Source organism: Rhipicephalus sanguineus, chromosome 5 (genome assembly GCF_013339695.2).
Source record: "Rhipicephalus sanguineus isolate Rsan-2018 chromosome 5, BIME_Rsan_1.4, whole genome shotgun sequence".
In the NCBI taxonomy this organism is placed as follows: Eukaryota; Metazoa; Arthropoda; class Arachnida; order Ixodida; family Ixodidae; genus Rhipicephalus; species Rhipicephalus sanguineus.
In genome coordinates this window covers 117121757-117139302 of record NC_051180.1, presented here as the reverse complement: position 1 = coordinate 117139302, position 17546 = coordinate 117121757, and the positions used below count along the sequence as shown (strand labels likewise).

General features: G+C 46.3%; 1 protein-coding gene across 1 annotated transcript; it reads left to right on the top strand.

Moving 5' to 3' along the window:
• Window positions 1-11203: 11203 nt before the first annotated feature.
• LOC119394191 (uncharacterized) lies at window positions 11204-12466 on the top strand. Its single transcript, XM_037661466.2, has one exon. It carries the CDS (start codon window positions 11204-11206, stop codon window positions 12413-12415), a length of 1212 nt encoding a protein of 403 aa, XP_037517394.2. The 3' UTR covers window positions 12416-12466.
• The last annotated feature ends 5080 nt before the right edge of the window (window positions 12467-17546 follow it).

Sequence of the window (17546 nt, the reverse complement as noted above, 5' to 3'; positions counted from 1 at the left end):
TGATCTGTGACATCATGTGATGACGTCACAGATCACAAAAATTTGTGACGTCATACTGGTGTCACTGTGACATCACATCACGCGATGACGTCATCACATGACATCGTAGCTTGTTCGAAGGTGTGCCAATCATGGAGGCAGTGCAAAACCAGGTGAGGTGCCTGCAATCCTGGAGGCAGTGCGAAATCACGTCAGGTGCCTGCAATCCTGGAGGCAGTGCGAAATCACGTCAGGTGCAGAAAGCTTTCGGAGGGTGGTGGGGCGGAATCAATACATCGACTGAGAAGACAAAGATGGCTTTCGCCTTCCAGTTGTCTTAGGTGGATGCATAAGGGACCCTGTGAGTTTTTATTATTATTATTATTATTATTATTGTTGTTGTTGTTGTTGTTGTTGTTGTTGTTGCTGTTTGTCAATTTGTGCTCCTCCCTGCATCGGAAGGTTGCCAACTGAATATTCTTGTAACAAATAGTCATCCAAGCAGACTCAAGCAGTTCGTGAGATATTCGATTTCTTATGCCGATGAGTGCAGAATGCCCAGAATGAAGGGCGCTTTCGACTGTCCTCTTCACTTCCAATTACAATTTAAAGTAGTTTTTAGCAATAGGTGGTCTACAAAACTGCAGCATTTTTCCTCCGAGGCCCAGCCTTGCATCTAAAAGCCTTTTCTTTTGTGTGATGCAAGGGCCTAACTCAATTTTGGGAGCTGGAAACAAGCCTTAGCCGCCATGTTTTTACACTACACAGTAGCATGTCAGCGGCTGCGACATCACCAAAAAGTAGTCAAAAAGTTGCCAAGAAGCCAAGTCGGTTTTTTGAGCCACCGGCCTAAAAAGTAGATAAATTAGTGCAATGTAGCCAAACCTGGCAACACTGTCTGCTATCATCTGAAGAGTAAGGTCAGATTTTTCCGTGAAACTAGTTTTCATTTCCCGTGCAAGCGACAATGCAGCGCTTGTTGGAATAAAAGATTGCCATCAAGTTTTATGTGAAACTAGGCAAGTCTGCTGTAGGAATTTTTCCCATGGGTAAATACGGCCTTTAACCCTTAGCGGTCCAAAACTTTTACCCACTTTCCAGCTCTACCGGTCCGAAACTATTTTGCCAGTTTCTGGCGCCGCGAAGAAAAACACTAACTGTGGAAGAAAAACTCGCAGGATACCTATTCTTGCTCCTGCATTCTGCAGGCAACTCCATTAGCGATATTTGGGCCGCATATGATACCGCTCAAAGCATTCTCCTGGGTGCAGGCCAGGGTTGTTACTGTTCCCCTCTGTGTCAACAGAGGTGTCTCCACTGCTGTGGTCGTCATCTTTGTCACATCTCTGTCGAATCACTGTCATCACTGTCTGATGGACGCACATAATTCTCTTCCGCACTAGTAATCCTCGCTTTCGCTAAAAACACACGCGGTGAAAACGTGGCCATGCTTCTCAGCGAACCACGCGCAAGTGGGTACGGTCAAGGCTCCGTGCCGAACACCCTAGTCTAAAAAAAGTAAACCACCTAGGGAAGGGAGCCCATCCCTCAAATCTTGCCGTCTTAAATAAAAGTTATTTCCTCCTCCTCAACAAACAAGGCTCACTTATTCCTCAAGAGATGGCACTTCATGTATACAAAAAAATGCGTGCGACTCGCGGTGAGAAAACAGCGATATTTAAATCACGACTCCTTTGTCGAACCACGAAACCACGAACACCTTTGTCGGGCGGTGCCCAACAGCGGACCGCTACAGCCGTGTTGCGTTGTCGGGCAGCCCGACAACGGACCGCAAAGGGTTAATAATAATTTTTTGTTAGAGTGTCAAATGTACCAGTGGCACAAGGCCATTTTAAAAAGCTGTGAAGAGGTCAGCGATGAAGCCTGCGCTGGACTGCCGTGAACAACCTTAACCAATCAAAATATGATGCCGATAAGTGATCTTTTGAACTCAGACCGTCGTTTGAGTGTCCGTTTAATGTCACAGACATTGAACATTCCAAAAAGTACCATTCATAAGATTTTGATGAATAATTTGCAGATGCAACAAGGGTGCGCCAAGTTATGCCCAGTGTGTTAGCAGACGGCCAAAACGTCCAGCCAGCTCCACTTCGCGAACAGTGTCGAAACAGCGAAGCTGGTGTGCCTCCATCATCAGGCCAATGCCTCCTCTCATCAGGCTATCATACTTATATGTTTTTCAAGTCTTCCCTTCATTGGTGCTTAGCTTCGGCCTCTCTTATGCGAACATCGCAGTTGGCTTGCTGACGACATGCCCGTCCCCACGTCAGCTCTCGCTGATGTTCACGTCAGTCAGCTTCTTCCTTGGGAGCAGTCATGGCCATTATGAAAGTGCAAACTAACAAGAAACAAAAGCCTACTTTCTACTCCACCGAGACCCTCACCTACTTCCCGCAAAACGGTGGGATTCCTCCACTGAGCCTCACTCTCGCCGCTCTTGACATGCCCTCTCATTGGTTCACTCTCTCCGCAAGGCCTCACTTGCCCCCTTTCTGGTTCGCCTCTCAAGCTTCACCCTCGCCACTCTCGGCACAGCACAGCCCTCCCCTTCCTACAGAGCCTCACTCTCACCACATTGCAATGACACATGATCAGCGCTACGCTGTCAGACGGAGTAGCCTTGACTAAGAACAGCTTCACTGTTAAAATCACAGTGATCTGAAACATGCCAACAACTTTTGGACCTATCTGCAAAAGTGATGCCCACTTTTTAGACACCGTCATAACAGGTGACGTGTCTTGGATGCTTCAATACGACACCGAAACAAAAAGGCAAAGTGCCGAGTGGAACACCTCACCGTCCCCTCACCCCAAGAAGGCCAGAATGAGCAAGTCAAAAGGTCAAGACCATGCTCATTGTGTTCTTTGACACCAGAGGGCTTGTTCACCATGAGTTTGTACCACACGGCGCAATTGTCAACGCCAAATCCTAAGTAAAGGTGCTCAAAAGACTTTAGCAAAGGGTTCATCACGTTCAGTCTGGCATCGCGGAAGATTGGAAACTTCACCATGGCAACGCACCAGCCCACATCTCCTTTGCCGTGACCCACTTCGTGGTCGAATCAAAGGTGCCAAAGGTCCCCCAGCGGCCCTACAATCCTGACCTGGCTCCCTCAGATTTATTTTTGTTTCCACGCCTGAAAACTGCCATGAAAGGACATCATTTCTGGAAAGTTGATAAAGTCAAACAGGCTTGCACCAAGGCTCCAAAGAATGTACCGTGACGTATCATGCCTCGACGCCTCAAAATATGGAAACGATGTCTCGGTGCAGGAAGCAGAGCCTCTTTTGAAACAAAAAATGTGTCGTAATCGACTCACTGACATTACTTTTCGGACATACCCTGTATACTGCAGCAGTAGGCATGCAAGTTGTACACCTGGTGGGTACTAATAAACGAATTCAATATCACGTGTTACACCAAGTTCAAAATGCCTTTATATGTTTTATTGCATTTCCTCAAAATGCCTTCACTCACCCTGCTTGTTTGAGGGATTAATTTGTCAAGCTTTAGGATATATGTTTAATGTTTTTTGCTATATGAAGCCAAATGCATGAAGCTTGAAGTGTTGCAAGCCGACTCCTTTTCTTTCCTCTCTAGTCTTTTATTCCACTTTTGTGCTGTAAACACGTGGCTGCGAAATTGTACTTGAAAACTGGTTGCAGCATTCGAATCTCTATGCATTCTGCAGTACACTCATGAACTGACATAACATTCCACCCAGTTCATTTTTATCTACTGTCTCACCAAATAGTCATAAACATTTCATTTATACTGATAATTAATTTTACTTGAAAATGGGTTGCACGATTGCAATCCCTATGCATTCTGCTGTACACTCATGAACTAATATAACATTCCACGCAGTTCATTTTTATCTATTGTCTCACCAAATAGTCATTAACATTTAATTCATATTGATAATTATTTGAGCCGCAGAAAAATTATTGCACTTTTTTTAATCAGAACAAAAATACATATAGCATCCGTGGCACACATGCACATTGGAACGTTTTAGTCTGTCTCGTAAGGCAAGGCCACGCTAGCAGCAAGTTCGTTAAATCAGTCAAAATTAGTTTCGGTAATTCGGGTTGACAACAACGTTTAACCTTACGAGTACATGCCGGGAAATGCAAATTTCTTCCTTAGATTGGGAACTACATAAAATCCGGTTTCGAATAGATCGAGTTTTAACTGCATCATTATGCTGTAGAAAAGTCTAGCCTAGATGCCATCCCTAAAGTAGTTCCCAACACAACAAATTTTCAGGAAAGGTGCTGAGGCTTCTCTAGTATGAGCAAGGCTTTACATTGTTACAGTGCACTAACCACATGCACCGCTCGCTTGACAGAGAAAAAAAGCAGCATAAATGCAGGCGGGAAGGGCGAAGTCGTAAGGAGAGAGAGACAAGATTCACTGAAGGGTGAGGAATGAAATGTACGATAGGACAAGGCATGAACAAACAGAATGCATGCAAACCCGCATGGTGTATTGTTTTTGAAACGGACAGTTTTCCGCATCAATTCTAATTTATAACAGAAAGCATGCCGCACTGTGTACTCTAAAGCTTTTGGCACGGTGTATGGCGATCAAATTTCACTAGGTCGATTCCACGAAAGATCGAAAAAGGGTGTATATTTGATGTTTCCAATTTTCCTGATAATTTTGTATGTTGTGCACATATGATTGCACAGCACGAAATCGCAGTTCATTTTCAAATAAAATTTTTTTTCAACACAGCAAAATTCGACAAGTGTCGCCGGTTGACGACGACCATTTTACGAAGAATGCGTTTTCGTAACTTCGGAACCATGCTGGCAGCCACTGAAGCTATGTATTACAAATATCTTTCTTTTTGGCGGAAGTAGAAGTAAAGAGGAAATAGCTCTTATCATTTCATGGAATTCTGAGTAAATTATGTATTTTTAAAAATTCACGAAAAACGCTGCGTTTTTGAAAATCAGTCGAATTTGGGACGCTATGGCTACTTCTGTGAACATCTTAGCTTGTCCATAGTATGCACTTTCAGTTGTAGCCTCCTTTTCTTTCATCTATTTCAGTTGAGTATAATTCATATCTTGAGTGCTAAAGAAGGCATTCCCTCCATGCCTCTCTTATGATGATGTGCTGTGCCAGAATTGAGAGATTGGTATAAAAGCCAAGGTCTCTTCATGAATGGAAATGAATTTCTGGAGAGCGGTCGCCAAGAGGTGTGGTTTTTGTTGTCCCAAATGTGTACGTTGTCAAACCTTATGTGATCAATGCAGAGTTTAAAAAGAATCGATTACGTGAAGATTGGTGGCAGCAGTTCTGGCCACGGACAAAACACGTTTTGTTTGCATTGCATCTGCTTTGTTTTGCATAACCTTCTTTCTCTTGAAGGAGTGCTGGCAGATCTGGTTTCCCTCTTGAATTGAGCGCGCATCCTGCTTCATGACCCTCCGCAAAAGAGTCTCGATCCAATATCTTCTACGTAACGAAAATTCTGCTGCAGCGGAATTTTCTTTTTGTGCACCATGAGGCAGTCCGTACAAAATCTCGGCCATGGCTATAACCCCTACCCATAGCCACCTTCAGAGCGTAGGATAGTGATCGCATCAAAGTGAAGCACAATTTGGATGCTTAACTTCTATCCCAGGTGGTGTTTAACTGACTGGCACAGCCGTACTCGTTGCTGTCGTCTGCTCAGGCGGGCGTCCATCGCGCCGCCCTTTGCACCTGTCCGCAGGGTACGAACACACTGGCGGCGCGGCACTCTCCCGCCCGCTAAAATCTTTCTCCCGCCGACTCGATCGCTCGGGGACCTATTTTCGCCGCTACCGCCGGCTGCCGCGCAAGCAAACCACCAATCAGCGCCTGCTTTACCTCCTCTTCCTTCTCACACGGGCTGTCGTCATCACTGACCTCCATTAGCTGGACGGCGCACCCCCGCTCTGCGAGGCGGGCGCTTGTGAAGCCACCGGAAGGTCCCCTGTTTGTCCCGGAAGCTGGCGTCTTCTGTCCGTCTCAGTCGCGCAATTCAAATATTTTCGGGTGGCAACTCTTGTTATGATCGTTTTTCTTTTTTATTTCTTCAAACTCTGCGACTACGCCTCACTTTAGACGCCGACGAACGCTACACGAAAGATGACAGACGCCGTGACGACACCGTCCGAATACGGCGGAGTGCTGCAACGTACAAAATGCGTAAAAAGTAATGCAACTTTGAGGTACTTACGCGTGAAATGACTTCCCTGACGACTTTTCTAGTCGATTCGTACAGTTTACTGCGCTACAGGCAGGTATTTCTTTGAAAAAAGAAGAGAAAAGCTCTCTTCCGGGACAAAAACGGCGGCTTCCGGTGGCTTCACGCCCGCGTGCTCGATGCGCCATCCAGCTCCTCCTAGTGGAGATCAGTGGTCGTCATAGCAACCAGACACTGTTCTCCTCACCCGCGCAACTCCTCTCCGTCTTTCTGGGAGAAATCGCGAGCCGGCAGCAAGCCGGCATGCTTCCCGCCAGTGTGCACGTACCTGCTACTCCGTTTACACGAGTGCTTGTAGCGCGGGCCACACGATCCGCACGGTGCGGATCCAGAGACCGGGCGGAAGAGCGACGAGCGGTGAAAAATGTATCGTGTAACCAACGCAATCGACACCCCAGCTTTTTCTCGTGCATAGCGACAAAGCCTGGCAAACAATGTGTGGCTGCTGTGCTTAGGTTGCACTGCGGTACTCGCCGTTCACCACTGCCGCCATTTTCGATTTCTCACATTCTTACAATGCATGATCGACTCAGCTACACATATTTCGCGTTTAGCTTCGTTACTTTTATATAAGCGCATTTACTAAAAAAAAATTATCCAGAGGAATGAAAATGTCCGTGCTGCCCGTCGACGAGGAATGTAAGTGGCGTCGCAAATGCATTTAATTGGAACGATCTTTTTCTTCTTTACAAAACAGTTCCCACTTTCCAACAATAGATCATTACTGCTGTTTAGCGAAGCTCAGAGAAGAAAAAAGACGTGTTACTGTATTTTCTTGTTACTAGAGATGTCCTTTATGCAGTGGCCACCACGCTCTGGAAACACAATGTTTGACATTTTCTGCTTTTGTTGTAATAAAAATGATGCAACATGTTTTTTCATAATATCGTTCTGCAGTCCTTTGAGAACATTTTGGAGGACTTTGAACAAAATTGAGATTGGGTTTTTTTTTATTATAGATTTTTCAATGGAGGAGCACTTTTCTCTTTTTGGTGTTTCGAGCATGAAAATTTACTACTCTGAAAATTATTAGAGAAATACAAATGCAGAGGTTCATTATTCACATAAAGGCCTATTAATACTGCAAATATGAACAAGCTAAGATGTTCACAGAAGTAGCCATAGCGTCCCAAATTCGACTGATTTTCAAAAACGCAGCGTTTTTCGTGAATTTTTAAAAATACATAATTTACTCAGAATTCCATGAAATGATAAGAGCTATTTCCTCTTTACTTCTACTTCCGCCAAAAAGAAAGATCTTTGTAATATATAGCTTCAGTGGCTGCCAGCATGGTTCCGAAGTTACGAAAACGCATTCTTCGTAAAATGGTCGTCGTCAACCGGCGACACTTGTCGAATTTTCCTGTGTTGAAAAAAAAATTTATTTGAAAACGAACTGCGATTTCGTGCTGTGCAATCATATGTGCACAACATACAAAATTATCAGGAAAATCGGAAACATCAAATATACACCCTTTTTCGATCTTTCGTGGAATCGACCACTATCACATACACACACGAATCTCCTGCGAATCGGCACGGCGCCCAAGTCGGACACCGTGTTGCCAGTTGCAAACGTTAAGTGATCCTGTTGCGACAACACTGCTTTCATATGCTAACATTGCAAATGAAATAATGAGAAGTAGCAGGGCACTCACCGTAGTATGATCCGCTGGTACTCAACGACTAGCCCTAGCCGCCCTAGCTCGACTTCGATGTACAGCGTTCTTCGATGGTAGCACAGAACTAGCACAGAACAGTTCGATTTGTTCGATTTATAGTGTACTAGAATAATCTCCTAGTGACGCGTCCAGGGGGCAGGGACAATAGGCCGGTTGAAGCAAACGCCAGTAGACGCCACTGGTGGCGTTGCTGCGCTTTTTTGTAGTCGCGGAGCCAGTTCGCGCCGGTTTGGGCCGGTTCAGGCGCGCTTTGCAGCTGCTTGCCTCGTGCGCGTCCCCTGCGACGCTACGTTCAACGTCGCAGTTCTTTAAAAAAAAAAAAAAAGAAATGGTGGATGACTTTTTTTTTTCTCCGGACGCTTACATGTGGGATGCTTCCATGTAGTACGAAAATAGCGCCCCTTTTCATTTCCTTCACGAATCACTCTCGATTGCACGCCGTAAAATGAGGTAAGGAAACGCAGGAATAATCTTGTTTAGCTGCGTTTCTGTAACCGAGAATAAATCACGAAAAGTTTGCCACCATCAATATGCGTCCGTCGAGGCCGTTATTTCATCGTACGCCTTCTGGCATAGCAACGCAGCGTATACGTTGCTGAGCACTTTTGTGTAGTTTGCGATGAGCATGCGATTTAAATGTTGTGCTAGGTATTGCGCAATAGAAGCAAAACATGCAGAGTTACTCATATGATGGGTTTGTGCAAATAGATGATAAAAAAATGCGAATAGATACTGCTGCAGGCGATATCCCGAACTGCAATGAATCCGCCGGTCTGCGGCAGTAACGCTAGCAGACGACTAGAAAAAGGCGCAGTGGCGGCGCCTGGTGGCGTCTACACAAACGGGCACGCGCGCTCCTTCTCAGACGCGTCACTAGGAAATTATTCTAGTACACTATAGTACAGTGTTCTAGAAGTTTGTAGTGCGCTCACTGAGCGGCGGAGCGTGACGCACTTCATGTCGCCGCCGACAGGCGGCGCGGCTCGCAGCCGCGTTTTTCTTTTTTTTTTCTTTTTTTTTATCCTTCGAGCCTGGTGGCAGACATGTCACCGCCCCGTTATAAAGGGGACGCTCATAGCATCCATCCATCCATCCATACAGGTTGGTGATGCAGGCAGTAAAATTAAAAATAGAAGCGTGGGTAGAACAAAATGATATTTTGGGAGAACTTCAGGTTGGTGATGCAGGCGGCGCGGCTCGCAGCCGCGATACAGGTTGGCGATGCAGGCAGTAAAATTAAAAATAGAAGCGTGGGTAGAACAAAATGATATTTTGGGAGAACTTCAGAATGGATTTCGAATCGACAGGCGGTTAGACGATAATCTGTTTGTTCTTACCCAGTGTATAGAAATATCGAAAATAGAAAACAGGCCCTTATACGTAGCTTATCTAGATATTACCGGGGCGTATGACAACGTTAATCAGGAAATTTTGTGGGATATACTGAAAGAAGTGGGCATAGGTGACGACTGTATACAGCTTTTGAGGGAAATATACCGAGAAAATACAGTTTGTATAGAATGGGAAGGAATAAGTAGCAAGGACAGCGTTGAAATCAGCAAGGGGCTGAGACAGGGATGTCCTTTGTCCCCGCTGTTATTCATGCTGTACATGGTGAGGATGGAAAAAGCGCTAGAAGGTAGCAACATTGGATTTAATTTGTCGCACAAACAGGTCGGCACGATGGTTGAGCAGAAGCTTCCAGGTCTATTTTATGCTGATGATATTGTCTTATTTGCGGACAGTCAAGATGATATACAGCGACTGGCAGATATATGCGGAAGGGAATGTGAGGCTTTAGGACTAGGATTTAGTGCAACAAAATGTGGATTGATGGTATTCAATGATCACGAAGACCATGCGGTCTTTATACAGGGCCAAAAAATACCGAGGGTAAGCGAGTACAAGTACGTCGGAGTATGGGTAAATGAGGGGGATAGATATATGGAGGTACAAGAGAAAGCATCGGTAGCAAAGGGAAAGAGGAATGCTGCAATTATGAAGCACAGAGCTTTATGGGGGTACAATAGGTACGAGGTGCTTCGAGGGCTGTGGAAGGGTGTGATGGTCCCGGGGCTTACATTTGGGAACTCAGTGGTGTGCATGAAGTCAGAGGTACAATCAGGAATGGATGTAAATCAAAGGACGGTGGGCCGCCTCGCGTTGGGCGCTCACGGGAAGACGACAAATGAGGCTGTAAAGGGTGATATGGGATGGACAGGCTTTGAAGTGCGGGAAGCCCAGAGCAAAATGAGATTCGAAGAGAGGCTGAGGAAAATGAAGAAGAGTAGATGGGCAGAGAAGGTTTTCAGGTATTTGTATAGAAAAAGCGTTGACACGCAGTGGAGAAAAAGAACTAGGAGGCTCACCAGTAAATATACGGCTAGCAGTGCGGGCGATATGGCAACAAGGAGCATTAAGCGGAAGGTCAGAGAGGCGGAGAGGACTTATTGGATGGCAGCGATGGAAAAGAAGCCGGCTCTGAGTAACTACCGAAAGGGAAAAAAACGAAATAAGGAGGGAAAGGTTTTATGATAATTCAAGGGGAAGCGCTTTACTGTTTGAAGCAAGGTCGGGCTGCCTTAGAACGCGTAGTTATAAAGCGAGATTCAGTAACGAAGAAGAACAATGTACATGCTGCGGGGGAACTAAGGAAACGATGGAACATGTACTGATTGAATGTGGCGATATTCACCCAGGTATACGTGTGGGCACGAGTCTACATGAAGCCTTGGGTTTTAGGGACAACAATGGAAAGCCGAACACGTCCGCGATAGAAATAAGTAAGAGACGGTTAGAGTATTGGTGGCAGAAAAGTAGAGATAAAGAACAAAAATAAATAATGGGGGGAAAAATAAGGTCATTCTGCCTTAAGAGGCAGAGAGATAGACCGTGAATTTATATTTTTTGGTATAATAACATAGATTTAATCAATGTAAATAAGGTATTAGGCCAACATAAAACAAGGAAGGTTTTTTTTTTTCTTTTTTTCTCCGAGCCTGGTGGCAGACATGTCACCGCCCCGTTACAAAGGGGACGCTCATAGCATCCATCCATCCATAACCGATGTAAGAACTATTATTTTGCGGTTTAGTGCATCTTTGGTAACACGCGAGTACCGTGCGCCACGGGCAACGATGCGGTAACGTTGACCACGTGGTGAACGGGGTAGGCGGCAGTTTTAAACCCGTAGTAGGGTGTTTGGGTGCGCCTGTTTAATTATATTAACGGTGCTAGACCGAACTTTGTGTGTTCTGTTCGATGGTCGGGCGGGCGATGGCTAAGCGGACGGAAAAAACCACGGGCGCCAGTGATCTCGTGCAGTGCGGGGAATGCACGCGCTGGTGCTACCTAGATGAGACGGCCTTCACAAGTCTAGCCGACGCTGAGGAGGCGAGCTTCGTGTGCAAGCTGTGCGAGAAAGTGAAGGCGGCCGTGCAGCGCATGGAACCTTGCATTGAGGAGCTAAAGGGGGAGCTGAAGGTGGAGCGAGTAAAGAGAATTGAGCTCCAAGCGCAGCTCGGAGAGGCACGTGAGCGTGGGGAGGCTACCGCCAGCCTAGTAGAACAAATGGAGGCCGATCTAAGGAAGGAACGGGAAAGGCGGGCCGAGCTCGAAGAGCGAGTAAAGGTGCTTATGGCGCTTGACTCCGGTCCCGAGCAGTGGGAGGCGAAAGGCAAGGGAATCACGGAATTCCAGGCAGAAACAGGCAAGAAAGGGGACCTAGGGGCTGCAGTGGCACATGTAGGAACAGGCGACAGCAGGAGAAAAAGCTACAGCGATGTGGCGCGACAGGCTTCCGGCGGGGCAAAGCAAGGAGCACCGGCAGCGGGCTCGTTATCGCGAGTCGGGGACACTCAGCGAACGGGGGATCAGCGGGGGAGAACAGGATCACAGCAATCGCAAGCCGGAAGCAAACGACTGGACCGTAGAAGGGTCCTAGTGGTGGGGGACTCCAATGTAGCCAGAGTCAAGCAGGGAGTCCTTACGACAGTGAAGGCAGACAGGAGGGTAAAAGTGGAGGCCCAGTCAGGAAAGTGCATGACGGATGCACTGGCCAAAGCACAGGAAGTGGTAGGGGACAGCATGGAGGGTGAAAACCTCGTCATCATCCATGCTGGTCTCAACGATGTCCTGAAGGGAAAGAGCCAGAACCTTCAGAGACAGTTAGAGGATGGGGTGCGTAAGCTTCGAGAAGCTTCTGAGGGTGTGCATGTGACAATATGCACCATCCCAGAAGTCTGGGGGCAATCTGGCGGTATGGAAAGGAGGGTGATAGAGGCTAACTGTGTCATCAGAGCTATGAGCCGGCAGCTCAGCTACAGCGTAATGGAGGTAAACAAAGACGTGTACGAACCCGGCCTCCGCCCTTTTGCACAAGATGGCATTCATTACAGTGGTGCCACGGGCAGGAGGGTAGGTAATAGGATGGGTCGCCAAGCCACAGCTTTTTTAGGGGGACCCAGTGCCCTGAGGCCACCAGTGTAGACAGATACGATTTCAAAGTGGCACCAATATCCAAGACACGTAGAGTCCGGAGGAGAAGAAATCGACGTAGGCAGGGCCGAGCAAATTCAGATGTAGGTTATATTAACATGCAGGGTGGCAGGAATAGGTTGAAGTGGGGAGAGATAGAAGAGCAACTAAGGGAGGAGAAGCTGATGGTATATGGGTTTATAGAAACACATCTTAGGGACATGGAACAACCACCTAGCAATCCGGACTACGCATGGGAATATTGCAATAGAACAGAAGGCAGCAGAAAGGGGGGTGGTATCGGGGCATTTATTCATAAAAGTACAGACTGGCAAAGGGTCAAGCAGGAGTGCAGGGAACATTTATGGCTAAAAGGGAAAGTGGCAGGGCAGATGACACTCCTGGGTTTTGTATACTTGTGGACAGGAGCAAAAGCCAGAGAGGAAAACCAAGAAATGGTGCAGTGCATAGAAAAGGACATTGATGAACTAGGAGAAGAGTACGAGATAATTATATTAGGAGATATGAATGCGCACATAGAAGATATGGATGGATATACTGACCCAACCGGCAGAATGCTGCTGGATATGTGTGAAAGGCATGATTTAATCATTTGCAACAGTACCAAGAAGTGCGAAGGGCAGATAACATGGGAGGTGGGAAGGCTGCAGTCGACGATAGATTACGCACTGATGTCACATAGGATGTATGATAGGCTAAGGGTGATGAACATAGATGAATATGGTTCCAGAAGCTTGGGTAGTGATCACAAACGTATCAAGCTGAGTTTTGGAAGAGAAATGAAAATAGGAAGGAGGCAATATGAGCAACCACAGGGTAATATTTATTCAGAAAGGCAAATAGAAATAGCAACTAAAGAGATTGAGAAAGTAATCACCGAGGATACTAAAACAGTGTGGACGTACACAAATCTAACTAGACTGTTTGAGTTGGAGCTTGCTAAGGTACGAGCCAAATCAACCGGGAAAAGGAGACACAAACCCAAGAGCTGGTGGGATGAGGAAGTTAAGAGAGCCATAGTAAGACGTCAGGAAGCCTCCAGAGAACACAGGCATGCTAAACAGAGGGGTGAACCGGAAGATGATGTCGAAAGAAAATGGGGCAACTTTTTGAGCTGCAGAAGGGAAGCTTCCAATCTGATCAATGAAAAGATTAGAAGAAAGGGGGCCCAATGGATGGCGGAAGTAAACAAAAAGGATAGAAAGGCAGCTGCAAAGTTTTGGAACCATCTCAATTCTCTGAGTAATAAGACAAGCATGGAACAAAGGTTTATAACTACAGTTCAAGGGGTTAGGCTAGAAGGGGATGAGGCAATGGAATTTATAAGAACAATGATGACGGAAAAATTTAAACAAGGAAGCGATGCATGCACCCTAACGGATGAGGATAGACCAATTAGCGCAGTGGCTCCACTGGGACAACGAGAGTGGGAAAGGGCAGAGAAGAGGGTTCCTAATAGCACATCAACAGGCCCTGACGGCATCCCAATTATGCTAATAAAGAAATTAGGTCCAAACTCTAAGCAAACATTAACAGAAGCAACGAGCAAAGCAATAATGGATGGTGAAGCCCCCCATGGGTGGAAACTAAGCCGGATGAGCATGATCTATAAAGGAAAGGGAGACAAGGCTGATATAAACAACTACCGTCCTATAACAGTGACATCAGTAGTTTACAGGCTGGTGATGCAGATCGTAAAGGAAAGACTACAGACATGGGTGGAGAATGAGGGGGTGCTGGGGGAACTACAAAATGGGTTCCGTAAACGAAGGAGGTTGGAGGATAATCTGTTCTCATTGACGCAGTGTATTGAAATAGCGGAAAAAGAACACAGGCCCCTGTGGCTGGCATTTCTAGATATCAAGGGAGCTTACGATAGTGTGATTCAGGAAGACTTGTGGAGAATACTGGACACACTTGATGTGGAAGATGGAATAACTAATCTTTTAAAGGACATCTATAAAAGTAACAGGGTAGTTATAAAATGGGAACAACAGGTATCCGAACCTATAGAGATACAACGCGGGCTTCGACAGGGGTGTCCCTTGTCACCTCTGTTATTTATGCTGTATCTACAAGGATTAGAAGCTAAATTAGAGGGGAGTGTACTCGGCTTCAGCCTCTCTTTTGCCAAGCAAGGAAAACACGTTGAACAGTCATTACCGGCATTGATGTATGCAGATGATATAGTATTAATGGCCGACAACAAGGAAGATCTGCAGGGATTGATAGACATCTGCGGTAATGAAGGAGATAGGTTAAATTTGAAGTTCAGTAGGGAAAAATCGGCAATCATGATTCTTAATGATAATGAATGCAGTGAGCATAAGATACAGGAAGTCACGCTGGAGATAGTGGATAAATACAAATATCTGGGCGTATGGATAAACAACGGGGTTGAGTACCTAAGGGAGCACGAAAGATACGTATAATGACTAAGGGCAACAGGAATGCAGCTGTAATGAAAAATAGGGCACTGTGGAACTACAATAGGTATGACGTTGTGAGAGGGATTTGGAAAGGGGTAATGGTCCCAGGTTTGACGTTCGGCAATGCGGTCTTGTGCATGAGATCAGAGGTTCAAGCAAGATTGGAAATTAAACAACGTGGCATAGGTAGGCTTGCTTTGGGAGCACACGGGAATACCCCAAATCAGGGGGTACAGGGTGACATGGGATGGACATCGTTCGAGGGCAGGGAGGCTAGCAGCAAGATAGAATTTGAGGAGCGATTGAGAAAAATGGGAGAGGAGCGTTGGGCTAGGAAAGTTTTCAGCTACTTGTACATGAAGAATGTTGATACTAAATGGAGGAAGCGAACTCGAAAATTGTCAAGCAAGTATTTAGACAACAGCAGAATACCAAGCCAAAAGGAAACATCGGTTAAGAAGAAGGTGAAGGAAACGGAGAGGGACATGTGGAAAATGGGGATGCTTACGAAATCATCACTGGAGACCTACCGAACTTTCAAGCAGGAAATTGCAAAAGAAAAGATCTACGATAATTCTCGGGGTAGTTCTCTGCTGTTTGAGGCCAGGACGGGAGTATTGCGGACCAAGACGTACCGAGCCAAATACGAAGGCACAGACACGTTATGTAGTGCGTGTGGAGAGGAGGAGGAAACGGCTGAACATTTGATAATGTTCTGTAAAGGGCTTCACCCTACAGTCCAAGATAATGGCGCGGAATATTTCAAAGCATTGGGGTTTAGGGACAGTGAAGGCAAAATAGACTTTAAACGAGTAGAAATAACCAGGAGGAGGCTAACCGATTGGTGGCTACAATCAAGGCACGAGTGAATTGCAATCCTTCAATACATAGTGATAGTACTTAACTTTATGGCTAGGTGGCGTGAGCCGCCGCCCGATCTAAAGGGCACAGCCGTATACATCCATCCATCCATCCATCCTGAAACTTTCCGGCAGATTGCTGGGCGCGGCTAGCGCGCGTTGCTGTTTTGCGCGCAAGAAAAGTCAAAGTTACGGTGCGCAACACACGGAGCTTCTTTTGATGCAACTTTTCTGTGAGTTGTGAAATAAATTACTGTCGTTGTGACTGATTTACGAAGGGTGGGCGATGTTTAAAGCGGCTATTGCATAGATGAATGCTCCTCCGCCGCTGCAGGAACAGACAGGGCGTGTAGTTGGGGGGGTTGAAGTTTTTTTTTTTTTTTTTTTTTTTGTCCTGCTCATCGATACGATTTTCAATGCCCTTTCGCCACTGTAACGATCATAGCGACTTCATTCTCGCCTTTCGAGCCCCACACCAACGCTTCACTTTTTTTTCTTTTTTTTATTCGCATATATGAGCTGGTCTGTGTAATAGGAGAATCTGTTGCTGGGCCTGTTGGTATACATACTTGAAGAAACGAAAAAACCAGCTTACGGACGCTTACACAAGAAGAGAAGACACTCGCCGGAACTAGCAACAGGTTTAATGAAACCACATAACGTTCCCTGATAAGCCAAGCGCGCATGCGTCGTACATAAAACACGTACGTGATTCACAATAAGAGAGAATCACATCAGTAACCACATTCTTTTAAATAAGCAATCTCTTTCTTTGATAGTGACAGATACACTAATGCATTTGTTCGAACCATATGTTTCCAGATTTGTGCTTCAATCACTTAACGTTCGTATTATTTGCGTGGTTCCCTTACCAATAATTTGCGTGCCTTTCAGATCAGGAGAACAGCCGCACACCCGGCAATGAGCAGGCAGATTTGCTCCTCCTCCTGACCTGATGGACGTCTGATCTGATTTTATTTACACAAACCCTTGCCTATGTATGCGCAAATGCTTGCCATGATTAACAATGCAGAAATGGTCACGACCAATAAACTGCCGACGACGACGTTGATCTAACAGGCACTGGAGCATCTCAAAAGGAGCCCAATCCCTACGGTTCTCCCGCTTCCTAATGACAGCTACTTCAGTCTCCCCTACATCTCCTTTTTCTGTACACGAGTATGGTATTGCTGTCACCACTCACCACACTCCTGTTCTTTTTTTTTTTTTTGCTTTTATTGTTACCGCGCTTGACTACGCGGTCACTCCTAGCTTCGTTGGGTCCAGCTGTTTTTGTTGTCAAACGCTGCCCCAGCAATTTCTCTGCACGTACGCTGCATGCCCTATGTGCACGACCGCCGGACGCTGTAGCGCGTCCCTCCCGTTCAGATGCAGCGGCGGACCGTCTTTGGGACAGTTGAAGTTTGCGGACAGGCACAAATGCCGATCCTTCAGAAAAACAAGCATACGTAAGTGCAGCAAAGCGGCACGCGTGGTGCCGATCGACAAAGGTCCTTCAAACGAATGAATGGCGTGAACATGCGCTGCAGCTGGGGGAATCAGCTTAAAAGAAGAATAAAATGCTCGATCCCCTCCTCCCTCTTTTTTTTTTGTTGTCTCCTTTAAGTGTCATTGTGGTGGCCCTCTTACCGCCTTCAACTCCGCGTTTGTTGATCCCCCCCGGAACTACATCGTAACCAGCGTAACCCCGACCAGGGGCAACACCTCCTAAAATTCTTCAGGCCTGCGCCTCACGTGACATGACGTCAGCTACGTCATCACTCGCCGTCCGACCGGTCCTGCGGGGGCGCGCCGCTTCTGGCACTCCTCTCG

Bases quoted from the DNA above. Each gene is read 5' to 3' on its own strand.
- LOC119394191 (XM_037661466.2), top strand. From the start codon at position 11,204: ATGGCTAAGCGGACGGAAAAAACCACGGGCGCCAGTGATCTCGTGCAG.